We start from the raw sequence: 27,428 nt of genomic DNA, 5'->3' as shown, positions 1-27,428 counted from the left end.
GCGCACCGCCCCTCTCCCTCAGTCCGCATTTGGTTCTGCAAAAGGAATTGACGGGTGCTGTTTGGAAAATCGGTCTGTCTTTAAGGATTACTGAAGCCAAAAAACGAGACTTCTTGAAGACGAAATGGTTGCCTTATTATTCCTAGCACTGTCTGAGACAACTTCGCATGCTCTCCATTGGTAGCCTAGTTATGTATCCTTATCCTGGCGTTGAAATAAGGAAATGGAGAACTCAGTTGATGTCTTCCTGAGTCGATTAAACAAGGTGGACATTAGATGGGAAGGACATATAGTCGTTATTCACTAATCATCATAACTGCAGTGCCCGTGCGTCATCGAAGACAGGTTTCTGGTGGTTATGGCAGCAAACACTCTGGAATGAAGTGTGAAAAATAACATTCCAGGCGCAGGTAACTTCAAATTGAGATGCTGTAAAACATCTACATCATGGATGTCTTTAAATGTGTCTTGGGCATGGATGTTGTAATTATTCGACAAGTTGAATAGTTGGATCGCCTACACATTGCCATTACGCACGAATATTTTCGCGTCCAATTCTTTACAAACGTTAACAGTATGCTATAGTGTTTATATGGGTTTGTTTTCGTTAATGAAAAGATTAAAATGAGACTTTTGTTTACGCAAATGAATTGGCCTACACCTTCGCACCGATGAGGTATAGCGAATCCAACCAAATCGTCTTTTGATGGTGTGCCTGAACTTGAGAGGTTTTCTGATACTTCAAGGGAGTCTTTTCTGTTTAAACGGGGCGTTCATCCGTGTGATATTTGACAGTCTACATATTCCGGAGTTTACTTGCTCAGTAGAGAGCAACCTGTTTCTCATGCCACCACTTGGAGACTGAAGGGAGCCTACCCAAGATTTGTCCTCACAGACTCTTTTGAATGAAAAGTAGCCTAGTCGAAGAAAAAGCTTTTCAAATGATTACAGGGCTCTGGTAACTTTAACGTTGTTTACCACCTAAATTGTGTTATGCACAGGCGTCGGAAAGCAATGTTTTGGAGACCAACATTTCGAACATTCAATACATATCAACATGTAGGCTAATGGTTGTAATATTTAATTGGAATTAATTACATGCAACAGGTTGTTTTTAGTGAACATGCACGTTTCTGCAATCTATAAGGAGACAGGAGAGTGCTTATTTTTCACTAGATCGTTCAAGAAATTGTATAAAATATGTTACAATATCGTTATGATGTAATTGGTAAGTGCATTTTCTGATTCAAAGATAAAAAGGAAAAATCTACGTTTTGAGGGCGAAGAGGAAGGTGTTCTGTGTTGCAACAGGCATTAATTTACAGCAGTCAGAGATGAAGGAAAAGTCCAAGAATGCGGCGAAGACGAGACGAGAGAAAGAAAATGGAGAATTTTATGAACTGGCGAAATTACTGCCTTTACCTTCAGCCATCACCTCACAACTGGATAAGGCTTCAATAATTCGGCTGACAACCAGTTACTTGAAGATGAGAGCCGTGTTTCCGGATGGTAAGTTATGCTACCACTATCCATTATGATTAATCATAATTAGGCCTATGTCTTCAGGAGAAGAGGCACATGTTAGGTTTTAAAACATAATATTAGTCTTTGTATTATACTTTTAACAAATACAAATTTGAAAGGGACAGAAAATATAAGAAAATGTATGCCTTTTCATTGTGTTAATTTTGAAATATATGTACATTTTCGGGGTCATGTAGGTTACCATTGTCACTTCCCCTAGTTAATGTTTCTATGGACAGTTAGAGTGATTTGTCGGAAATGAATCTCCAGTAGAATTTGCCAATTATAAATATCTAAAAGATATGCATCCCACTGAGCACAGACATCAATTCAACGTCTAGTTGTGATTTACATTTGGATGAGTTGTCAACTAATGTGAATTCAATGTGAAATCAAAAAAATGTCAACATGTTAATGGCTTTATATGAAATGTTGGGTACCCAATTACGACATTCCTTTACATTGATTACTTTTTGCAAATCCAACCAATTTTCAATTTTGATTCAACTTCATCACATAGATGATTTTTGGCCAGGAAACAGCGTTGATTCACCCAGTGTTTGCCCAGTGGGATATGACCATGCATGCCTAAAAGTGCCTTTATAATTGTCACCAACTTTCCTCTTTCCCACCTGGTCATACAATTTTTTTTTAAATACTCATTTTACAAGTTTATAACTTCACATTAATAATGTTTCACTGCTATACATGTGGCTCTAGATTAGGAGTTATAATAAATCATCCAATTATGGTCAATAAAAGGAACACTTCGACAGGCTAAACCTGAGGAAAACAGCCCTCTTCCTCCCTTAGAATTGATCTGCCATCACTCATAAAGTCACAGAAACCTTTAGGCACGGACTAAAAGGGCCACCCGTTAGTTCTGGATAATAGTAGCTACATGTATGACCATTTCACCATTAAAATCTTGTGGAATCTATAAATAATTAACCTGTATGACAATATTACAAAAATAAAAAGTGTAATCCTACATCTATTATAGTCTTGATCATATTTAATTATAGTAATCAAAAATGTGATTGATGTAATTTCAAATATTTGGAAATCAATTAAACTAATATTCTCTAAAATGATTAGGACAATTCGTTGTTTTTTTATGGAGCAAAATCAGACACTACCCTAAAACAACTAAATAGCATTACTATTGTAATTTAAAATAAACGCAACTTCCATGACAAAACAGAAATGTATTTATGAACTAATTAATAAGCTAAGAACCTACTTCGAGAAAATGATTATGCTGCCTCTTTCAAAGGTACAGACCATAGGCCTCCGTTTTAAATTACATTAACTTACAGGTGAAATATTATTTAAGCACTCCAAGTTATAGCAAATATGATTAGATAGGATTGTTTAATCTTAATTACAATGTTTCACACGAAATATAAGCCTTCGTTTTAATTAACTGTAGAAATTAACAGTCACTTCAAATTAATAAATAGGCCAAGGCTAGGCCAAACTACAGTCTGCCGTAACATTTTTGTTTTTACTTTCTCGTTTGACATATTGATTATTCTAACATCAGATGTATTGAATCTTTTTTGGGGTTTACATGTAATTCACGACATCCTGGTACTGAGAGAGATGTGACCTCCGTCCAACGAGTCTATTAATGGCCACTGTCCCTCACATTGTCAAATGTGTAGGCTTATTTTGCAAGTAACCATTGCTTGACTTGGGGATGACCTCATCGGAGCTGAGTACCGGCACCATCATTTTCTACTGGTTGAGCGAGCTCCTGTTCCGATTCTAGAATAGTAAATCAAAAGTATTGTGGGGCACCTGCACCTAAATATAAACAGTAGGCCTACCGGAACCCAAATTGAGTACCGGCACCTATTTCAGTCCAAGTCAAGCACTGCAAATAACTATTCTGGTGATTCAGAAGCTTGGACCCGAGGCAGATTTCAATATGATGCGCAAAAGTTTGTGAAATATAGGCCTATCACCTCACGCAAATTATGCATGTTTATCTCGTGCATTCCATGTGCAAAGAGTGCAAATTACGCAAATATAGGCCTAATTTATTTTAGTTTGAGGCAGTTCTTTAAAAAGAGTAATAAATAAGCAAACACATTTTTTCACACCACCTCAAATTGCTTCCATTTATGCCTATAGCGGGGGTGCAAGTGCAACGTCTGTTGCAGCCACTTACGTGATTTGGGTCTACAGATCCGTAAAAGGCCTGTCCTGCACAGCACCTAATCCCTAATCCCGTCTATCAAACCAAGACACAGGGAATTAAATGGATATTGATGGTGAAAAGTATGAAAATATAAGAGTTAAAACTGTGACCTATTAACCCTGAATGTTTGTCCAAAACATATTGTGCAATAGCCACTATTTTGCATATTTTCCCCAGTTTTGCAACTCAGTCAAATCAAAGCACTCAAAGCAAAGTTAAATTGAGAAAATGTAGGGTGCTCAATGCTCATATGTTTTTCTGAGAACCCAGACTATACAGTGCATTCGGAAAGTATTCAGACCCCTTGACTTTTTCACCATTTTATTACATTACAGCCTTATTCTTTAATGGATTAAATATTTTTTTTCCCTCATCAATCTACTCACAATACCCCATAATAATGAAGAAGCAAGAACAGATTTTTAGAAATGTTTACAAGTCAATTTTTTTTAAACTACTGAAATATCACATTTACATAAGTATTAAGACCCTTTACTCAGTCATTTGTTGAAGCACGTTTGGCAGCAATTACAGCCCTGAGTCTTCTTGGGTATTATGCTACAAGCTTGGCACACCTGTATTTGGGGAGTTTCTCCCATGCTTCTCGGCAAATCCTATTTTCAGGTCTCTCCAGAGATGTTTGATCGGGTTCAAGTCTGGGCTCTGGCTGGACCACTCAAGGACATTCAGAGACTTGTCCTGAAGCCACTCATGCGTTGTCTTGGCTGTGTGCTTAGCATAGTTGTCCTGTTGGAAGGTCTGAGGTCCTGAGCACTCAGGAGCATGTTTTCATCAAGGATCTCTCTGTACTTTGCTCCGTTCATCTATTCCTTGATCCTGAGTCTCCCAGTCCCTGCCACTGAAAAACATCCTCACAGCATGATGCTGCCACCACCATGCTTCACCGTAGGTTTCCTCCAGACGTGACGCTTGGCATTCAGGCCAAAGAATTCAATCTCGGTTTCATCAGACCAGAAAATCTTGTTTCTCATAGTCTGAGAGTCCTTTAGGTGCCTTTTGGTAAACTCCAAGCTGGCTGTCATGTGCCTTTTACTGAGGAGAGGCTCACGTCTGGCCACTCTACCATAAAGGCCTGATTGGTGGAGTGCTGCAGACATGGTTGTTGGTTGCCTCCCTGACAAAGGCCTCTTCTCCCCCGATTGCTCAGTTTGGCTGGGCGGCCAGCTCTAGGAAGAGTCTTGGTGTTTCCAAACTTCTTCCATTTAAGAATGATGGAGGCCACTGTGTTCTTGGGGACCTTCAATGCCGCAGAGATTTTCTGGTACCCTTCCCCAGATCTGTGCATCGACACAATCCTGTCTCGGAGCTCTACAGACAATTCCCTAGACCTCATGGTTTGGTTTTTGCTCTGACATGCACTGTCAAATGTGGGACCTCATATAGACAGATGTGTGCCTTTCCAAATCATGTCCAATCAATTGAATATACCACAGATGGACTCCAATCAAGTTGTAGAAACATCTCAAGGATGATCAATGGAAGTAGGATGCACCGGAGCTCAATTCCTGGTCTTATAGTGAAGGATCTGAATACTTATGTAAATATGTTATTTCTGTTTTGAATTTTTCATACATTTGCGAACATTTCTAAAAACCTGGTTTCACTTTGTCATTATTGTAAGTAGATTGATGAGGAAATTGTTTTATTGAATCCATTTTAGAATAAGGCTGTAAGTAACAAAATTTGGAAAAAGTGAAGGGGTTTGAATACATTCTGAATACGCTGTATATGAAATAAGTGACACTGGCCATTGAGTTCACAGCATTTGACAAATTCCACCCTTCTACAAATGAATAAGATGGACAACCTGGCATGCTAATGTTCAACTTCATCACACATCATAATACATTTCAAGTTTAGGTTTTATATTTTCAGATGACAGTTGTGACATTTCTGTGAATGTAACACTTTCTTTTAAAACATGTTTCACATGTTTATTTTTCTTTTCTTTTTTCTTGTGATTTTGTCAAGTCTTAACTTGCAAACTGAGTTATTGATTATAAACACACAAAGGTCCCACTGAGCACACCATGTCATTTCAATGTGGATATTTGGGAGAAAATTTGGTTGAGATGTTGATCAATGAGATTAAAACCTAAATTCACTAAAATATTCACCACTCAAAAAGAAAGCCAAAAGTTAGTTACATTTGCAATGTGTTATCATTATGTTTCAACCATCTAAAAGCACAACCAAATTCCAATTCATTGATGTGTTATTCTGGTCACGATTTACATAGCTAGTTTGTTAGCTAAGCAAGCCACTTGTAGCTAGACAGTAACTCCTCTAGTATGTGTTGATGTCATTTCACAGGATTTGTTTTTGGTTACAGTTTAAAGCCGTAACTTTGAGTTTTTGCCGAAAGTCGATCTTTAAAGTAACTGTCCAGTGTTTCCAGATTTGTATGAAATATGACCTTTGATACATTACAATATGAGTGGAATAGTTTTCCTTCCAAAAATGGCAATTAAGTGTGTAGAAAAGCAGCTTCTCTGTGTTGGAATGGTGTGGGTGTATACCAGTCATTTAAAATATTAATGCCAGCTCATTACCTCTAGGAGGAAATAGCAAGCATTTTTTAAACGATCTGTTTGAGATACAAGCTTGAAGTGGGGTTTTTGAAGTGTTTTTTTTCTTCAATTAATGCTTTGGTCACAGAAATGAGTATAGGATGAGTCAACAACGTTATTTGGGTATAAGTTAACAATATATTAACTTATATTAAGTTATATTTTCACTGGACAGTTACTTTAAAACTGCAACATTTTCTCTCAGCCTCATGGAAAAATGTGCATGAGATGAGCTATAAAACAGCACACTTGTCTTCTTGCCCCATGGCAAAATGTGTAGAATTGCAGGAAATTAGCATTAAAATGGTAACATTTTCTCTCAGACTCATGACAAAATTTGTAAAATAGCATTATAAAACTACACTTTATAAAACTGTAAAATGTGTTGAAATGCAGGAAGTTAGCTTATGTACATGTGATATTTAATCTTTTTTCTTAAAACTGTTTTAGCTTTGTCATTATGGGGTATTGTGAGTAGATTGATGATGGAAAACATCAGTTTAATCAATTTTAGAATAAGGCTGTAACGTTACAAAATGTGGAAAAAGTCAAGGGGTCTGAATACTTTCCAAATGCACTGAATATGATAAGAAGAAATGTATAGTTACAGTAACCTCAAAATATGGCCATGGATGTGTTACTCATTTAAAGGGATACTTCAGGATTTGGGTTTATCTTACTCTTCCCCAGAGTAAGATAAACTCGTGGATACAATTTTTATGTCCCAGTGTGCAGTTTGAAGGAAGTTGCTAACTAGCATTAGCTCAATTGCTAACTAGCGTTAGCGCAATGACTGGAAGTATATGGTAACTGCTATCATGCAAGTAGATACCATAGACTTCCAGTCACTGTGCTAACACTAGTTAGCATTGGCTAGCGAAACTACCTATAACGTCCTTCATACAGTATGCAGACATAAAAATGGTATCATCAAAATGAGTTCATCTAACTCTGGGGAAGTAAATAGTGGGCTTCATTGCCATAATACTGAAGTATCCCTTTGTTTAACTTTAGGCTATTTACTGTATTTAAAAAGTTATATATCGAATTGTGTTTGGTTGACAGAGCAACCAAATATCAGCATTTGAAGGAGATGTATCTACTCCTTGGATAGTTCCATCTGAACCAATAGATTAATCTCATTCTTCAACTTTTATTTTTGGTTGAGTTGGAGACGTGAATCCAACATATCATTTCTTAACTTGTCAACAAGTTAATAGGCTATTTATTGTATTGCAAAAGTGATATTGAATTGTGTTTAGTTGTCAATGCAACCAAATATCAACATTTGAAGGAGATGTATCTTCTGCTTGGATAGTTCTATCTGGGCTACTGATTTAGTCTGGCTTTAATTCTAGTTTGTCTACAAATTACTAATTGATATGTTGGATTCACGTCTCCATCTCAACCAAACATATAAGTTAAGAATAAGACTGAATCAAATAAAACTTTAAATTCACTTTAAATAAAGTTTGATTTGATTTAGTCCTATTCTTTAACTTAGATTTTCAGCTGAAATGGAGACGTGAATCCAATATATTAATTATTAGTGATGGAACTATTGAAGCAGAAGATACATCTCCTTCAAACGTTGATATTTGGTTGCACTGACAACCGAACACAAGTCAACATCACTATATATTGCTAGATTTGATATCAACCAGAGCTTGAAACCCAAGGCCTATTGTATTGTTTATTTTAAGTTAAATTCTGGGTTGAATTGAAACAATAGCTGTTGATGACATTATAAATGCTATATCAGGCTAAATAGCATCATTGAGTGATAAGGTATGGTCACACTTCATTTGCTCTGTTAAACCTACTCCTTGGAATGACTATTTAGTGAATCTATTTAGTTTTTTTTAAAGTGGAGCTCTCTTATCAATCATTCTAACAAAATCACAATAATAGTCAGTAACAAATATCAAAGCTACTGTATGTTGAAGATCTGACGTTGTTTAAAGGTACAAATTCAACATGTTTTATACAAGATTTGTCTATGTTGAAATTTGGTTACCATGATGACAATCTTGTGGTTGAAGTGTCACCCTAAAACAACAGTTGATTACTTTTTTGAAATCAATGTATTTTCCAAATGACAAATGACATTGAAACAACGTTTATTCAACCTGTTTGTGCCCAGTAGGTTGTTTGCATGTCCCAGTGTCCAACAAATAATATCAGCGCATGTGAGAATGACTGTAGGAAAAATATATCTTGTTCTTAGTGACATAGGGGATTATGGATGTGGGCATGAGCAAATAATGGGATCTGAGTCAAGCACAAACTAAAATAAAATATTTAAATACAGCAAAAGTACTGCATAAGGGTGTGTTTCTGAAATCTACTCTCATATGTGACATCTCCCATTAGTCCAACCTTATACAGGACTGGTGGACATGTGTGCTTGTAGGATTCTGTGCACTCACTTTGCATCAGCTGCAAATACATACACTACTTTCAACCTATGTGATTTAAAACAAATACACACAACATAATGAGACAGGATGAAGCAGCTTGAAATCCTTTAGTATCACCATGGTTCAATATTTCTCAAACCTTTATGAGCAGCATCTCAAGGGACAGTTGTCGTGATTGATGTCCCCTTTAACGCTGGCTGGTGTCCATCTTTTCATTTGGCGTAGAAGACATTGTGTCATTAACCCGTACCATTGAGATTGCAATATCTGACCAGACCAGTCAAAAAATAATGTAAGGCTATATATTAGGTCCTCTTCATAGTGTCCTCTTCTCCTGGAAGCAGCTCGGTAATGTATTCTACACCTATTGTGTGTTTCATCTACAGGGCTGGGGGAGGCCTGGGGCCAACCTACCAGAATCAGCCCTCTGGACAACATGGCAAAAGAACTGGGATCCCATCTACTGCAGGTGGGATATTTTCAACACAGATATATGACCCAATATACACAACACAAATATGTAACACAATATTTCAGTACTATATAAACACAATATACAGTACCAGTCAAAAGTTTGGACACACCTACTCATTCAAGGGTTTTTCTTTATTTTTAAAATTATTTTCTACATTGTAGAATAATAGTGAAGACATCAAAACTATGAAATAACACATATGGAATCATGTGGTAACCACAAAAGTGTTAAACAAATCAAATTATATTTTATATTTGAGAAAAGTAGCCACCCTTTGCCTTGATGACAGCTTTGCACACTCTTGGCCTTTCCTTCAACAGCTTAAAGGAAAGGCCAAGAGGTTAATGCATTTGAGCCAATCAGTTGTATTGTGACAAGGTAATGGTGGTATACAGAAGACAGCCTTATTTGTATGGTACTGTATGTATTTAGGACAATTGTAGTGTTCTGAAGAGAAAATGCCATTGATGTTACAATGTTTTTGCTATGGAATTTGTAGGCTTTGCCAAGAATTTGTAGTGGATTTCATGCCATGATTAGAGCCAGATGTGATAGAACAGAGTGTGGTTTTTGAAAGACGACAAAAGAGTAGGCATAAAAGTCACTCTTAAGCATACTCCCATATGCTGATTTATGCACAATGCAATGTCTAATATCTACAATTCTAACTGACCTTCTATGTATGTTATTATCCAAAATGGATGGTATATTTTGGGGTCTAACACGTTTTGCTCCCCAGACTCTGGACGGCTTCGTATTCGTTGTAGCTTCAGACGGCAAAATCATGTACATCTCTGAGACTGCATCAGTCCACCTCGGCCTATCCCAGGTAAGACATCACTCTGCCTCCATTTTGGTCCTGGGCCATTGCGTATGCCACGAGCTTTGTGTCTGCCTCCCTCAACACAACCAAGGTCAACTAAGGGGCATCTGCCTCCTGATATGCCTGTTCAACCATTGATTTGACAGTCAGTAAAACAGACTGCAGAATGTTACGCAAAGTTCACCTAGCACAGATAATTGAGAAGGTATAGGGTGGACACAGAAAATTATCTGTCAGTCTATTCTAGGTGTTGAGTTATTTTCCTTTGTGTTTGGGCCCTGTTCATTTCACAATTTGTAGGCAGTCCACCAACTCTGACCAAAGAGGGTGAAAACGGGCTTTGGTGATGAAATTTCACTTTACATTTTACCCAGACAAATATGATTCTTCATGTTCTGAATCTATCAGTGGGGTCTTTCTCTAAAATATCATTACCAATCCAAAAAGTCAGATTCCGTAACCTAATACATCCGATAAGAAGCACCAAGCTCTGTTGACAGAGTGGTGCCACTTCTCGCAGTGACTTTTGAGGATTTTCATTGTTGTGGTGGTCTTCTGCAAAAAGCGAAATGAGCATGGTAGGAGCTGAAAATAAAACGCTTGCGGTACGCTCAGTGCTCTGTTGATATCTCACAGAGATATGCTTGTTTTTCTGATACATTTTTACAAAATAACAGGAATTTTGCATTAATATGAAAAGTGTATACTAAAATATGAAAACAATACATGTCATATCTCAAAATCAATATCTATCTTACCTCTATATTGTTTTATGTTCTCTGTATAATAATAAAGATGACGAGTTCAATCATGAGCCTGTTAGTTTGCCTTAATTCTCACACAGCATCCAGCCTAGCTGACACAATGTTATTTTCCAGATTTTTGACCACTTTTATTCTTTGGCCTCCATTGATTTAGTCACCCTGATCCTGGCCATCCTACAAGGGTAAAAAAAACAATAACTTTTGAACAGATTATGATAGAGAAATTTGGTGTGGACCATCAGTTTTTCTTAGTGGAGTATCTACACAATTATACTGAACAAAAATATAAACGCAACATGTAAAGTGTTGGTCCCATGTTTCATGAACTTAAATAAAAGATCCCAGAAATTGTCCATACGCACAAAAAGCTTATTTCTCTAAATTTTTCTGCACAAATGTGTTTACATCCCTGTTAGTGACCTTTCTCCTTTACCAAGATAATCCATCCACCTGACAGGTGTGGCCTATCAAGAATCTGATTAAACAGCACGATCATTACACAAGTGCACCTTGTGCTGAGGACAATAAAAGGCCACTCTAAAATATGCAGTTTGTCACATAACACAAAGCCACAGATGTCTCAAGTTTTGAGGACGATTTTACCCGCTTCAGCACTCAGTGGTCCCATTCTGTGAGCTTGTGTGGCCTACCACTTCGTGGCTGAGCCATTGTTGCTCCTAGACGTTTCCACTTCACAATAACAGCTGACAAACTGCTTGTTGGAAAGGTGGCATCCTATGACGGTGCCACTTTGAAAGTCACTGAGCTTTTCAGTAAGGCCATTCAATGTTTGTCTATGGAGATTTTTGACACCTGTCAGCTGAAATAGCCGAATCCGCTAATTTGAAGGGGTGTCCACATACTTTTGTATGTGTATTTGTATACTGTATTTGATTCTGTTTACCCTGCCTTAACTGAGGTCCAGGCAGTTTGACTGAGAAGCAATGTATCATTGCTGGTTTGGCTTATATATATATTCCATTAGGACAGTGTGATCAGCATTCTTTGCTGCTTGACATGCCCACTTCATCAGTATTGGTGTTCCCCCAGAGAGAGATGCTCTGTCTATCTAACCCAGTCTCCACACGTGGACTCCCACTGAATCATCTCATTATTCACAGGTGGTGACTGAGAATAGCGAAATGGAGTCAGCGGCAGCCTCCCTCAAAGCAGAGGTTTTCCCTTAAAGTACCGTCTCTGATGAGTTATACTCTTGGCCTCCACTTTCAGCATACCGTCATTCTATCTGGTTCACTTTCCAAAAGGGTGGAACATAGACATTTGGGGGTATGCTGAAAGCAACTATTTTCTGAATCAGTTTTTTAAAATGGAGGTGCCCACATTGATTTTAGTTGAGCTACTTACAGTATAGGGGTGTTCTGCTTACAAAAGTGGCCAGAACCTAAAGTATGGAACCGCTGTCATCCTAACACTGCACTCATGTAAAGAGATTGTGTACTGAGCTGTGGATAGCAAACAGAAATGCTGATGTCTTGAATGTACCTCCCCTAAGAAAACTTGGACAGACACATTGACGGCTGTGCTCAGAAAGCATTCGAGAGAACAGGGGGGCTGAGCAACAGCAATAACTCAATCCAATAAAAACAGCCCAACCACCCACTCTGAATGTAGCACTCTTGCACGCAGACCTGATGTAAATTATGCTTGTGCACACCTGTGTACGCTGTCAAGCTTATTCAAATGGACCATCCATTGTTGTTGATATCTTGTGTGTGTGTGTGTGTGTGTGTGTGTGTTGGAGTGTCAGTGTAGTATGTGTGAGTGTGTGGGTAGAGTTCAGTGAGTGTGCAGGGCCAGTGCAAGTCAGTGTCAGTGTGTGCGTGTGTGTGTGTGTGTGTGTTTAGTGGGCTAAGATTAGTGTCATTTTAAAATGAACTGTGAAAGACAAAACAGTATGTTGAGAATGCCTCTGTTGAAACACTGAGGTTAACCCATCTTCCATTGTAAAATCTAGATGCCTGTTAAGTATCAGTAACCCACATATCTTAACTTACATTGGTGCTTTTACCCACCAGTGGCGGTCAGTGCCGTTTAAGATGAGGTCAGATTTTTTTTTTCATGACCATGGCCTTATTTCTCTTACATCATATTGTATGGCTCTCATTCACATTCCATTCACCCAGTTCAATGTAACAGCGATAGGTTTAGGCTACTACATGATACTCAAATGTTCCATATACCCATCATAAGGTTGCTAAAACCTAGCCTATGAATGAAAGTTTACAACCTCGGGACACACAGGTCGAGAAACAAATTTGAGGTGACAGACAGTGAGACATGGACAGACAGTGACATTCAATACCGTTTTGCACAATCTTGCCTGCAGTTGCAAACAAGAGTTTATATTGGACAAATTCAGGTATGTTTAGCCCTGTTTTGTTCCGTTTGCTTCCATTTAAGAAATGTTTTTCAACAGAATCAGCGGAATGAATACACCCCTGATCACTTGTAAACACAATTCACTTTCGTAGCAGCCACGTTGTATTCCTTCTCACATCTATGCGCTCTCCTCTCACCTCTTCCCATCCCTCTGTTTGAGCAGGGTGTTTCAGTAGGCTAAATTAACTAGCTGCATTTGCTAGCTAAGTAAGTGAAACTGAAAGTGAAAAAAAGTACGAAATCTATATTTCTGTCTTGCTTCTCCTTCATTTTGGAAGATATTAATTCGTTCAAAACTGTTCAACTATTGTCTTTCTCTCTCTTTGAGTCAACTACTCACCACATTTTATACACTGCAGTGCTAGCTAGCTGTAGCTTATGCTTTCAGTACTAGATTAATTCTCTGATCCTTTGATTGGTTGGACATCATGTCAGTTCATGCTGCAGTTCATGCTGATTGTCACTTTCGTCGTATTGAGGAGACCAAGGCGCAGCATGATATGAATACATACTTCCTTTAATAAAGAAAGAACACTAAACAAACTAACAAAATAACAAAACTAACGTGAGGCTATATAAACCGAGTGCTGACAGGCAACGACACATAGACAATAACCCACAAAACCAAAATGGAAGATGGCAACCTAAATAGGATCCCCAATCAGAGACAACGATAAACAGCTGCCTCTGATTGGGAACTAATTCAGGCCACCATAGACCTACAATAAACCTGGAGTAACAAACACCCATAGATATACAAAAAACCCTAGACAGGGCAAACAAGTATACCCACCCTCGTCACACCCTGACCTGACCAAAATAATACATAAAACATAGAAAACTAAGGTCAGGGCGTGGAGGACGTCCTCCGGAAGTTTTCATAATTACTGTGTCTATGGAAGGGGGTGAGAAACAAGCGCCTCCTAGGTTTTATATTGAAGTCAATGTAGCCAGAGGAGGAAGGAAGCTAGCTGTCCTCCGGCTACACCATGGTGCCACCCGAAAGAATGCTGTTGAGGCTACTGTAGACCTTCTTTGCAAAATAGTGTGTTTTAATCAATTATTTATGATGTGATTAAATTGAGTATAGTTTTATCTAAAAAGGATAGCTTTTTACATTTTTACAATAAAACGTTTTATGAAATTCACTGAGGAGGATGGCCCTCCCCTTTTTCCTCTGAGGGGCCTCCACTGTTACACACATATTTCACTTGTTGCTCCTGAACACCATTTCTGTGACACCAAAAAGCAGAGCAGTCCTCTATGCTCAGTCCCAATGCTCTCTCACTACAAAGCATGGATTACCCGAGCCTAACTGAAGAAACCAATTTGTTGTTGAAGTGGGGAGCAGTGACCCGCTCGCTGAGTGACCCAGCCCCCAAATTTGAGAGGTAAAACAGATCAGAGAGGAGCCTAGACGGTGTTCTGTGTTCTCATGCAAATGATTGGTTCTTTCATAAATTAACCCGAGTGTTTCCTGACAATCATCCGCCTTTGAGGCGGAGCTGAAAGTGATGCAGAGATCGATTTTTGTCCCCTTCCTCACTTCCAACACACACACATATGCATGTACGCATGCAGGCACAGGCATTCACACACACACACACTCACATGTACGCACGCGAGCACACACATGTACGCACGCGTGCACACACAAACACACACACAGAAAGTCAGTGTCCCCCTTCAATAGGCATTTCTCTTTGATAATGTAATCCCTTGTAATGACAGAGTATCATCCTGCTAAATGATCAAAAGACCTCAAAACACCATTCAGAAAGACTCTGTCTTCTTCACTGTTGTTTTAAGATGGAACCAGAGAAGGCGGCAGACATTTTACGTGCCCCCAACCGATTGTGTTTTCTTATTTGTTTGTTTGCGTTGTTTATAACTTTTTTTTTCTTATAATTGTTTTAAACTGCGTTGTTGGTTAGTTAGGGGCTCGTAAGTAAGCATTTCACTGTAACCTGTTGTATTCGGCGCATGTGACTAATAACATTTGATTGGATTTGTTAGGGGTGACATGTCACTGAAGAAATTATATGCTGGTCTCTAACATACATAATGCAAGTTGTCATTTTCTCAAAAATCAGGCTGATAAAACTTGATGTGATGTGATTAACCGGTGCCTCCACACATTGACTCTGTACCGGTACCCCCTGTATATAGCCTCCACATTGACTCTGTACCGGTACCCCCTGTATATAGCCTCCACATTGACTCAGTACTGGTACCCCCTGTATGTAGCCTCCACATTGACTCTGTACCGGTACCCCCTGTATATAGTCTCCACATTGACTCTGTACCGGTACCCCCTGTATATAGCCTCCACATTGACTCAGTACTGGTACCCCCTGTATGTAGCCTCCACATTGACTCTGTACCGGTACCCCCTGTATATAGCCTCCACATTGACTCTGTACCGGTACCCCCTGTATATAGCCTCCACATTGACTCTGTACCGGTACCCCCTGTATATAGCCTCCACATTGTTATTTTACTGCTGCCGTTTGTTATTTTATTTTCAATTTTTTATACATCTATTTTTTACTTAACACTTATTTTTCTTAAAACTTCTTAAGCATGTTTCGTTTAGGGCTTGTAAGTAAGCATTTCACCTGTTGTATTCGGCTAATGTGACAAATAACATTTGATTTGATTGATTTGTTTCTGTCAGGTGGAGCTGACGGGCAACAGTATATTTGAGTACATCCACCAATCAGACCATGATGAGATGACGGCCGTGCTCAGCGCCCATCAGCCCCTCCACCACCACTTCCTGCAAGGTGCCTAACATGCTCTCTCTGTATGTTTATAAGTAACATTGTTTCTACTTCAATGAGGTCTACCTCTACCGTAAGAAGGAAGGCAACTATAACAACATAGTACTTGTGTACAAAGTACAATGTGTAGCACCATGATGCATAATACAAGATAATACTCAGGCAGCCTCTCTCTCTCTCTCTTTCTCTCTCTCTCTCTCTCTCTCAGAGCAGCAGGCAGGTTTTCATTATCTTAGTCTAGGAGCAGCATCTTAAGTTTTATGTGATAACAGCACTCGACATTCTGTGGAGTACCATCTTTGGGGGAGTTTAATAAGACCCCCCCCCCCCCCCCCCCACACACACACACACACTTAGGCTAGCCACATCTACATTTGCTGCTTTATTTGGTATTGGTATTTGATTGGGATCCCCATTAGCTGTTTGCGAAAGCAGCAGCTACTCTTCCTGGGGTCCACACAAAACATGATATAATACAGAATATTAATAGACAAGAACAGCTCAAGGACATTTAACCAGGGTTTGTGTGTGCGACTGTGGTGGTGAATTTTTAAAATTTTGTCTATGTCTCCTCTCTCTGTCTGTGTCTGTATGTGTGTGTGTGTGTGTGTGTGTGTGTGTGTGTGTGTGTGTGTGTGTGTGTGTGTGTGTGTGTGTGTGTGTGTGTGTGTGTTACAGAGTACGAAATTGAGCGCTCTTTTTTCCTGAGGATGAAGTGTGTATTGGCCAAGCGTAATGCAGGACTGACGTGTGGAGGATATAAGGTACTACTATAATGAAATTAAATATTTGAAATCACATTTCCTAGTTACTGTATTCCATGATAATCTGCGTCTCTGGAAGTAGTAAACATGAATATCAATATAAGAGAGAAATATAAGAGAGAAAGTAACTAAATCAAAATAAACACCTACAATTGAAATGTGTCAGTTCAAAACAAATATTTCTTCTTTCTTCTATTTTGAGATTAAAATGTTGTTGTTCAATTGAGGCTATAATGTTATTATAGTGTTATTACAGTGTTAACAGGTTATTTGAAACTGCATATTGTTTGTCTGAGAGTCTCAGCAGCTGCAGCATTTCCACTTGACCCACTCAAATCTCCAACAACAACTACCTCTTCTAAAACCCTCCTCTCTGGATGCAACGGCAATATTCTTCACTCCCTACTTCTTCCCTCTCTTCCCCTCGTCCCCTATAATATACATCGCCTAGCAGATTGCAATTGAGATCTGTTGTAAATTTACAGTTGAAGTCGGAAGTTTCCATACACTTTAGCCAAATATATTTAAAATCAGTTTCACAATTCCTGACATTTAATCAGAGTAAGAATGCCCTCTTAGGTCAGTCAGTTAGGATCACCGCTTTATTTTAAGGATGTGAAATGTCAGAATAATAGTAGAGAGAATGATTTATTTCAGCTTTTATTTCTTTCATCACATTCCCAGTGGGTCAGAAGTTTACATACACTCAATTAGTATTTGGTAGCATTGCCTTTCAATTGATTAACTTGGGTCAAACGTTTTGGGTAGCCTTCCACAAGCTTCCCACAATAAGTTGGATGAATTTTGGCCCATTCCTCCTGACAGAGATGGTGTAACTGAGTCAGGTTTGTAGGCCTCCTTGCTCGCACACTCTTTTTCAGTTCTGCCCACAAATGTTCTATGGGATTGAGGTCAGGGCTTTGTGATGACCACTCCAATACCTTGACTTTGTTGTCCTTAAGCAATTTCAAACAGTTATATTTTTGTTTCATCAGGCCAGAGAACATTTCTCCAAAAGTACAATCTTTGTCCCCATGTGCGGTTGCAAACCGTAGTCTGGCTTTTTTATGGCGGTTTTGGAGCAGTGGCTTCTTCCTTGCTGAGCGGCCTTTCAGGTTATGTCGAGATAGGACTCGTTTTACTGTGGATATAGGTACTTTTGTACCTGTTTCCTCCAGCATCTTCACAAGGTCCTTTGCTGTTGTTCTGGGATTGGTTTTAACTTTTCGCACCAAAGTACGTGGTGCCTTCAGGGGTTTGGAAATTGCTCCCAAGGATGAACCAGACTTAAGGAGGTCTACAATGTTTTTTTCTGAGGTCTTGGCTGATTTCTTTAGATTTTCCCATGATGTCAAGCAAAGAGGCACTGAGTTTGAAGGTAGGCCTTGAAATACATCCACAGGTACACCTCCAATTGACTCAAATTATGTCAATTAGCCTATCAGAAGCTTCTAAAGCCATGACATCATTTTCTGGAATTTTCCAAGCTGTTTAAAGGCACAGTCAACTTAGTGTATGTAAACTTCTGACCCACTGGAATTGTGATACAGTGAATTATAAGTGAAATGATCTGTCTGTAAACAATTGTTGGAAAAATTACTTGTGTCATGCACTAAGTAGATGTCCTAACCGACTTGCCAAAACTATAGTTTGTTAACAAGAAATTTGTGGTGGTTGAAAAGCGAGTTTTAATGACTCCAACCTAAGTGTATGTAATCTTCCGACTTCAACTGTACATTGCCAATAAACAAGCCGTTTATGTTAAGTAGTAGAATAAATCATCTGTGTGAACTGGGTGGCCGCTACTGAATGGCCGGACAAGTATAGGTTAACAGGAAGTGAGGAAGATAAATAGAGCCATTAGCATCTAGGCACGTGGCTGTTCCAGGGAGGGAGGGCTAGAGGGGAGCAGTGGAGGAGGGGGGAGTTGAGAGGGGCACTTAGTGGGGTGCAGGCTGAGTTTGAGCCTGCTCTTGCTTTCATGGAGTTAGTGAGAGCAAGTTTGCTGCATTACCAACAATGTTGTATCTCAATCTACCGTATCTAACACTCTGCTCCACCTAAATGTGGACACAAAACCACATTCTGGACACAGAAGGCAAGGTGTAAAGCCTCTCTGTCTAGCTATATCTATGTCTGTATCCCCTCTCATCTCTCTGCTCCGCAGGTGATCCACTGCAGTGGGTATTTGAAGATCCGTCAGTACGTGATGGACATGGCGCTGTTTGACTCGTGTTATCAGATCGTGGGTCTGGTGGCGGTGGGCCACTCCCTGCCTCCCAGTGGTATCACAGAGATCAAGCTCCATAGTAACATGTTCATGTTCAGGGCCAGCCTGGACCTCAAGCTCATCTTCCTGGACTCTAGGTATGGGAGTGAGTGGGCATCAGCTACTCTTCCTGGGGTCCTGCGAAATTAAGGCAGTTTATACAGTCTCTTATGGCATGTCTTGTGGGGTATGCATGGGTGTCCGAGCTGTGCGCCAGTAGTTCAAACAGACAGCCCAGTGCATTCAACATGTCAATACCTCTCACAAATACAAGTAGTGATGAAGTCAATCTCTCCTCCACTTTGTGCCAGGAGAGATTGATATGCACATTATTAATATTAGCTCTCTGTGTACATCCAAGGGCCAGCCATGCTGCCCTGTTCTGAGCCAATTGCAATTTTCCTAAGTCCCTCTTTGTAGCACCTGACCACACGACTGACCAGTAGTCCAGGTGCGAAAAAACTATGGCCTGTAGGACTGTTAAGAAGGTAGAGCAGAGCTTTATTATGGACAGACTTCTCCCCGTTTTAGCTACTGTTGTATTAATATGAGGGAGGGAGGGAGGGAGGGAGGGAGGGAGGGAGGGAGGGAGGGAGGGAGGGAGGGAGGGAGGGAGGGAGGGAGGGAGGGAGGGAGGGAGGGAGGGAGGGAGGGAGGGAGGGAGGGAGGGAGGGAGGGAGGGAGGGAGGGAAAAAACATACCCTATGTAAAATGAGACAGAAAAATATAATTAAAATAAAAAACAAACACAACAAAGGATGTGAACATCAGGATTTAAAATGTTTTGCTTTTGACTCCTGAACTCTGGATTCAAGGGTGGCTGAGTTGACGGGACACGAACCCCAGGACCTGATCGAGAAGACACTATACCACCACGTGCACGGCTGTGACGCATTCCATCTACGCTTCGCTCACCACCTCTGTGAGTCAGTCCCCGTCTGTGTCCACATTGTGACACTTCTAACTAAACAACCCACACTCTCCTTGAGAGGGTTAGGGTTTCTGTAAGTGGCAACTGTGGAGTTTCTCACAGAATACGCATGCAGGTTTAAGAGGAAAATAAAAATGATACAGTATTCATGACTCAAGGTATTCATGAGTATGTCAATGGAACTGAGCCTTTTGCAGTCTATCTCTCCCAAGCATTCTGTCTGCATTCTATAGCTATGTGCACTTCTCTTTTTCTCCCTCAGTCTTTTACCCAGGCACAGTGCAGTCTGGGATTTGATCTCTCACCCCCATCTTTCTCTCTCACCCCTCCCTCTTCTGCAGTGTTGGTGAAAGGGCAGGTCACCACTAAGTACTACCGTATGTTGTCCAAGCACGGGGGCTGGGTGTGGGTGCAGAGCTACGCCACCATCGTCCACAACAGCCGCTCCTCCAGACCCCACTGCATCGTCAGCGTCAACTATGTTCTCACGTGAGTCAACACTTTCACCTTTCGACCTGAGTGGTGCTGTGACAGGTGAATCATGTCCTAAAAAAAACGTCCATTTAATAGTCTTGGACATTTTGGGGAAGTAAGTCTGGGTTTGTAAGGTGGTGCACCCGGTGTGTGTGTGTGTTATGCTAATCCAAGCTGTTCTGTGCTGTATGTATATGTCTCGCCACAGGGACGTAGAGTATAAAGATATGCAGCTGTCTCAGGAGCAGAGTCGAGCGGCCAAATCCAGCTTGGTCTTGAAGAGTGGCCCGGCCTCCTCTCAGGACCCCCGCAAACAACATAAGGCCAAAGCAGTCAAGATCAAGAGCAAACTCAAAACAGCCCCCTACCCTCAGGTACTACTGCTCCTCACACCGAGTTACTAATACTGTTCATATGCACATACAGTAGCCGATATTATGATGAATAGCTTTTGCCAGTTTGGAAAAAGAGGAGACACTATTCACAATCAGTAACTTTCCTCTTGAAAAGGAAAATATAACAAAGTGACTTGATTCTTTGTCATAGCTCAACAAATGAGCTGTACTCAGCACTGTCTTCATTGCCTGTCTTGATAGAAAATAACAACACCCCCATAACCTGCTGTCTATTACCTCCACCTCCAGCCCAACATCACCTACCATCCAGACAAGCTGGACTGCTCCCCCCAAGGAGAGGCCTGGAAGGAGAGCCCCCCGTACACCCTGACCCCCTGCCAGGGGCAGAGCTCTGGCCCCTCTGGAGGCCCAGAAGCTGAAGAGGTCCTGTTTAGCATCAGCGCCCCGTATGGCCTCTCCTTCCCCAACCCATATGGGCACCTACCCCACACAGACTCCCAGAGGAGGGTGCGACCCACCCAGGGTTCCTCTTCCGCCTCGCCCTCCTCGGCTTCCCCCAGCCTGGCCGCCCGGCAGCTGCTCAGCTCCCTGCAGGATCGAGGGGGCGAGGAGCGCTGGAGCTGTGCCAACGCCAAAAGCCATCCCGGTCACGCCCCGAGGCGCTCTGTTGCATCGTGTGCCATCACCACTGCCACTGCCACTGCAGCAGCGTATTCCGGTATGGCTCTGGCTCAAAAGCATGGGGAAAGGCAGGCTCCCAATCAGTGCTGAGGAACGCAGAGCTCTTTCCACAAGCTTTTAAATGCACCACTAACTGATATAATCAGTTTACACAAGAAATGCTACATTTAACCAGAAATGGTACACTGTAACTGAAAACTGTAATTGATACGGAAATTTTGGGTATTATCAACAGTCAAATATTGAGAAACATTTTACTGCAGCATACTGTAAATGAGGGTGCATTCTGGGAACATTTGTGGGCGGGGAATGAATTGCTATATTTCAAATGATACTGTAATTCAGTCTCACAGAATACAGTACCGTACCGTATTTTTTGAGCGCCAAAAACCTTTTGACCACTAGTGGATGCATGGTATTATTGTTTCTGGCTCATTAACATATTTTGAGACATGCCTTGTAAGAGGCTATATTTGTTGCACCATTACTGAAAGTGCTGTACCAATTGAATTGCTATGTGGTAGTAGTGCCCCATCATTTAAAAATGTATAAGGGACAGATTGGTGTGGCAGCAAGTCTTAAACCAGCGACTTACCAAACTTCTAGAGGTGTCTGGCTATAGCCTCTATAGCATTTTAGTCTGAATCTCATGGAGCATTTCATTTCTTCACAGGCCCTACAGCGAGCAGGGGGTACCCCCCCAGCGAACCCCTCCATGGCGTCCTCTCCAGCTGTGCGACCCTGCGCCCTATCAGCAGGTACAAGGAAGAGCCCTACGAGCATCACACACTTGGCCAGAGGAAGACCACAGAGGACCGCCTGCCCTCCCAGTCACAGGCCACGAAAGAGGACAGCAAGCTGCCGTTCAACCGAGACCACCTCCACAAGGTCTCAGAGGGAGGTGGTTGCATAGTAGGGGAGAAGCCTTTGTCCTGTCCTCTGCTGAGTAGCTCTGTGCTGGAGAAGGCGAGCTATAAGCAGTCCGGGTCTCTCCACGGCCTGGGCCAGCCCTTCCCCATGCAGGTGGTGCTGGAGCAGCACAGGAGGCTGTGTATGATGGAGTCCCCCTACAGCCACAGTGCCACTGGCCCCTTGGAGCACACGGACAGCAATTGGGAGCGGAGGACCCCCAAGCTGCTGGAGCCTGAGGCGGGGGAGAGGAGGATGTGGATGGGGGTTGGAGTTGAAGTTGGGGTTGGGATGGGGGTGGGAGTTGAAGTTGGGGTTGGGATGGGGGTGGGAGTTGGGGCAGGCCTGCCGGCCCAGGCTCCGTACATGTCTTTGAATCTCCACCACGTCTTGGCCAAACACAGCTCCTTCCAGGCCCCGCCCTACGCTGCCCTCGGCCATTTGTCGGACAGCTACGGTTACCGTGGTGATGAAATGGGTTCTTATGGCTACAAGAGCCAAAGCCCCGTCTCTGGCTCCTCCCCTGAGACCCACAGGGAGATCCCTCATTACATCGGCACGTCCGTCATCATCACCAACGAGAGGTGACACGGCCTGGGATTGAAGGTCAAGAAGGGACAGACACCCTTAGACTTCAGCCTTTTTGGTCAGAAACAGACCATGACCAAAAGCTGTATCAGAGACTATTTTACTGTGTCAGACATAAGTCGAGTCACTTTCTGGGGACCCTCATTTCTGTTTTTCCCGATGCTTTCTACACAGATAAACCAACGTCAGACTCCTGTAAGGAGCAGCCAGGAATTTCAGGTTTCTTGAATACATTATATTGTTGGCATAAAGTTTAGCCAATAGCATATGTAATGCATTGCCACATTCTAGTTCAAAGCCATTTCTTTTGATAAGACCTCAATCACCTTTGAGCCATACAGTACATCATTTGAGGTACAAATTGCCTGTGAAGAATACACCCCTCTAATGTTGTAACTCATAGAGGTACCTATCCTACAGACCTGAACAAGAAGAGACTATAGAATGTAGCATGAGTTCAACCCAATTCGCAAGCTAGTTCAAGTGCAAACTGTTTCCAATGCGTGTATAAATTATGCCAACAGAAAAATTACAGTTGCAAAAGTATTGAACGTGGACAATGTCTTGCACACAGTAATGAGGGAAAATATCCTTCATCCTCTTTTGAAGTTGGAATTAATTTGGTATATTCTACCCATGGCAGAGATTGGAAACGTAATGTGTTTATTTATTATTGTGCAACACAAAGCAGCTTGCTTATTTATGAAGGAAACTAGGGTCTAACAAGTAAAATGAAAAAATATATACTGCATTGGGGGAAATGAAATGAAATAAAACAAGGTAGTTTGCTTTCATTCTGAATAAACAATTCAAATGAAATGTCATGCCAGACAGTCATTGTCCATTTCTATTTTCAGCTCTTCTTTATTCCTCAGAATGCATTGTGAATATCATCTGGTTATTGAAGAGGTCTGTGGACATTGCTATGATATCAATCACGTCAAATGTCCAAATATGGAGCACTTTTATATAATAGTTACATATAACCTTCTTACTTTCTTTCTATGAGGTCATCTTGAAGTACACCTTACGTCCGTTCTCCTGCCTGTATCCCATCAACCTGGTAAAATGGGACATACAAATATATGTATGTGGGAGTGTGTAACTGTCCATCCACTGTGGTCTTCTGTATCCATACACCCCTCCACATTCCCCTTAGGACACATATAGACAGTCAGGGAGTTATTTGGACAAGCCCGTCACAGATCCAGGGGTCCACATCTACACAGTCCGATGACAGCCAAGGACCACTGGAGACACTCCATGTTAACACCTAAACTCAAACACAAATCAGCAGAAGCTCTGAAAGTACTAGGCACTTCCATAAAAATGGTATTATTCTCATATCAGTGTTATGTACAGTATATCAACAATGGTCCCATTTATTTCTAAAGCAACCTAAAAGAGCCACAGTGTAATTTGTGCTTTATGAATTTCAGAGGTCAGAAAATGTACAATGTAACACCAAATAAACGTGATAGGTAACCACTGGGTATTTGCATGTTTCAAATAGAGCATAAAAGCATTCAAATACAATAATGCACCTTTCACTAGTTTTCAAAGCCTCTTCAAAGTTTATGTAAATACTGTATGTCCACTCCATATGCTTGTTTTCCCTGCTAGTCTTCTACGTTTCATCACGATGGGATATGAAGTCTGTCAACCATTCCCTATCTAACCAGTACATATGTCAGAATGCTTGTCAAACAAAGTTCAGCAAACATATCAGCTCTCAACCATTATTTTCTCAATCTTACATCCTTCACTTCATTCTGTTTTCTATAACTCAAAGAATAGAGTTAGCGTAAACATAGAAGCCAAGGATTCCCATCTAACTACCCTTGAAAACAACAATGTCTAGATTTTCTTGAAGAAAAGCTGATATTTGAAGGTGAGCCAAAGGGCTCTGCTGTCTCTCTGGGGAGGCTGGATTGAGATGTGGTATTATGCAGCCAATATTAAAGAGGATAGATCCCTTTTGACCCTTGAGACCTGCCACTGAGATTGTTAAACAGGATATTGAGGAGGCGCCATTTATGGATCCAGAGGTAAGCTATTTGCTTAATGAACTTTAGGCTTGAGAAACTCCGGAGTCTTTATAGCTGATGCTCCAGAGTGTACACACCATCAGCTACATCAGAATGGTGCAGCTAAGACTTAAATCTTCGTTGATCAAAATTGCTACATGGACCATGTTGTTTCCTCAAAAAGTAACAGTACTCAAAACCAGGCACTGTAAATACCTCAATGTTGCCATTGAATACATTGTTAGCGCACTGCTAAACTTTGATGAAACCATATTGGGTACATTTATTAAAATCCGAGAAGGTGGGAATGAGCTTATAATGGAGCTGAGGGCTGCCCCCCCCCTCCCCCCAATCCTCACTCCCTCCTGGTCACCTGCACCAAGGGGCTCACCCACACCTCATCACTCCCCCACCGGAAGAGGGAGGGAATCTACTACCCCCCTCCCTCTCCCACTCTACAGCCACTGCTGGGCAAAGCTGGACTCAATCAACAGTGTCTTTCTCTTTAGTACAGTTTAAGGGGCATGGAGAAAGGAGAGCAGAGCAAAGAAAGCAACAGGAAAACTACCTACCTTCGTTTAAGAGGCCCCTTCTTGTTGTCCAATGACATGTCTTTAGATGGGAGACTGGGTTGTTGCAAACAACATTATTTTGAGGCAGACTTGAAAGCCAATTCCGCTCTAGGGGATTCATTAATGTGTCTACACCTTATGCCTAATACTCATGCAAAGGTATCATGGTCTACAAACTATTGCAAGTCAGAAAAATTATATATCAAAGGCCATTTATTTCAGTATAGGTTTTTAATAATAGCTCTTATTGGAATGACAAGATAATTCATATTTATACATGTTTACCAAACAGTTTTTCATCATACAACTGCAACCAGTATTCGTTTATTACATAATTACAGTTATAGAGTGCTGATGTTTTACATCAATTGTGTGTGTTATCAAAATATACAGATCACCTCTTTATCTTACAAATATCTATTGTTAGACATTGAGTATCAGTTATAGTCTCTGAAACTTAAAGTAAGGAATGCAATCCAGCATGCCTGTCCTAAAGAGTAACAAAAACATCTCACTCTAACCTCCAAAACATCAAATGCAATGCTTAAAGTAAGTGATATGAACTTACAGTTCTTAAATTGATGGAGTTCTAAGATAACATAAGTTAATACATGATTCAGCGCAACAGGCTTGGGTTATCCCGTAGCTCAGTAGCAACCAATAATAAACAGTCCAGCAATTGGGATTAGGTGCCAGCCTTCGGGCAGTCTATCACATTGTGTTTGCACTCAGTGAATACATTTGCATCTAAGTGTGACCTCCCATGTCAATATAGCATCACAACGTCTTTACGCAAAGCAGATTGGTACATTTCCAAGTGATAAGCTAAAGACGTGTTTTAACATGTTAATAGGACTCGCGTCAACACCTCTGGAAAAGAAGACCTCTAGCACTTTCTCGAGAGCCTTTGAGTGTTGTAACTAAAGATATTATATGGAATACTACATTACAAAAGGAAATAATCAGTGTTGACAATTTGACTTCACAACCTTTGCACAAAATTACTGGTAAATTACACTTAAACCATGCTATTGTACAATTGAATATAAGTGAGTTCGGTGAATAACTAATTTTGTATTCTTCATAAACTACTGTATTTTAGAAATCCTGTAGCTGCCAACTATAATTTGATCATGTAATAAAGATGTGCTTGTCTGGGGCTACAACAAAAATGTATGCTGTTAGGAAACCCTGATGTAATACATGAACTAGTCAAGTAATTCCACTACCACCACACTACACTAAACAGGCCAACTTTTAAAAACAGCTACCCAAATACCATTGGATGGTATCCTAACAAACGATTTCAGATGCTTTAGTTCCCAATAGGTTTCAGCCAATCTATCAAGTAAAATAAGCAAACATTTGTATTTATACTTGCAGATAAGTAATTGATAGGTCAATTAAGTAAAAGTAAAAAACAATAAAAAATTAAGTTGTATTTTTCCCTAGCAGATTAGTTGTGTGAGATCTCACAAATAGTTAAGAGTATCTCCAACTCAAGCTACGTAGGAGCTGGCTAATCTTCTTTCATGATGCCCCTGGCTAAAATGCCCTTCAGGCAACCAGGTGGGGCTACTCTATTGGGATCCATACAGGATCCTAGTGTTGCTTGGTGACCACCAGGTTCCTTAGCATGTCAAAGGAGTTGCCGTCAGGCTGCACGGAGACCACGCCCTGCTCCTCGGAGCGCACCTGCAGGAAGCCGTTGTCATCGAGGCCCACCACGACAGCCTGGGGGCCATCCTCACTCCACAGGCGCACCTGGGTCCCACTGAGACAGGACGGAGGGCACAGCAAGGTCAATGTAGTGTAAACACAATTTCCATGTTTAGATGTTATGTCTGAAGAGTGAGAGGTGTTTATTAATA

General features: G+C 40.9%; 2 protein-coding genes across 5 annotated transcripts in view; one reads left to right on the top strand and one right to left on the bottom strand.

Moving 5' to 3' along the window:
• LOC109891819 (single-minded homolog 2) lies at positions 1 to 24,443 on the top strand. Of its 2 annotated transcripts, none has more exons than XM_031826723.1 (12): positions 1 to 410; positions 1,312 to 1,509; positions 9,128 to 9,210; positions 9,956 to 10,045; positions 15,881 to 15,989; positions 16,665 to 16,750; positions 18,918 to 19,117; positions 19,835 to 19,941; positions 20,292 to 20,439; positions 20,633 to 20,798; positions 21,069 to 21,498; positions 22,135 to 24,443. In XM_031826723.1, exons 2-12 carry the CDS (start codon positions 1,335 to 1,337, stop codon positions 22,956 to 22,958), a joined length of 2,418 nt encoding a protein of 805 aa, XP_031682583.1. In that variant the 5' UTR covers positions 1 to 410; positions 1,312 to 1,334; the 3' UTR covers positions 22,959 to 24,443. The 2 variants fall into 2 exon arrangements, with proteins under 2 accessions (XP_031682583.1, XP_020339886.2); XM_020484297.2 differs by having other exon boundaries at positions 1,253 to 1,509.
• A 1,312-nt stretch (positions 24,444 to 25,755) lies between these two features.
• The window catches only part of hlcs (holocarboxylase synthetase (biotin-(proprionyl-CoA-carboxylase (ATP-hydrolysing)) ligase)), a 39,350-nt gene continuing 37,677 nt past the window's right edge, over positions 25,756 to 27,428 (bottom strand). For 2 of the 3 annotated variants that reach the window (XM_020485635.2, XM_020485636.2), the window contains one exon: positions 26,071 to 27,331. In XM_020485635.2, the coding sequence (XP_020341224.2) occupies positions 27,160 to 27,331 (172 nt within the window). In that variant the 3' untranslated portion in view covers positions 26,071 to 27,159. Of the gene's footprint in view, positions 27,332 to 27,428 lie in introns of all 3 variants that reach the window. The other variant, XM_020485634.2, reaches the window with a different exon arrangement.

This window comes from Oncorhynchus kisutch, linkage group LG6 (genome assembly GCF_002021735.2).
Source record: "Oncorhynchus kisutch isolate 150728-3 linkage group LG6, Okis_V2, whole genome shotgun sequence".
Classification (NCBI taxonomy): domain Eukaryota; kingdom Metazoa; phylum Chordata; class Actinopteri; order Salmoniformes; family Salmonidae; genus Oncorhynchus; species Oncorhynchus kisutch.
This window is presented reverse-complemented; position numbering and strand designations above follow the sequence as displayed.

Coding starts and splice junctions, on each gene's coding strand:
- LOC109891819 (XM_031826723.1), top strand. CDS start 1,335: ATGAAGGAAAAGTCCAAGAATGCGGCGAAGACGAGACGAGAGAAAGAA. Junction 15,990..16,664: donor CCACCACCACTTCCTGCAAG/GTGCCTAACATG, acceptor TGTGTGTTACAG/AGTACGAAATTGAGCGCTCT. Junction 21,499..22,134: donor CACTGCAGCAGCGTATTCCG/GTATGGCTCTGG, acceptor ATTTCTTCACAG/GCCCTACAGCGAGCAGGGGG.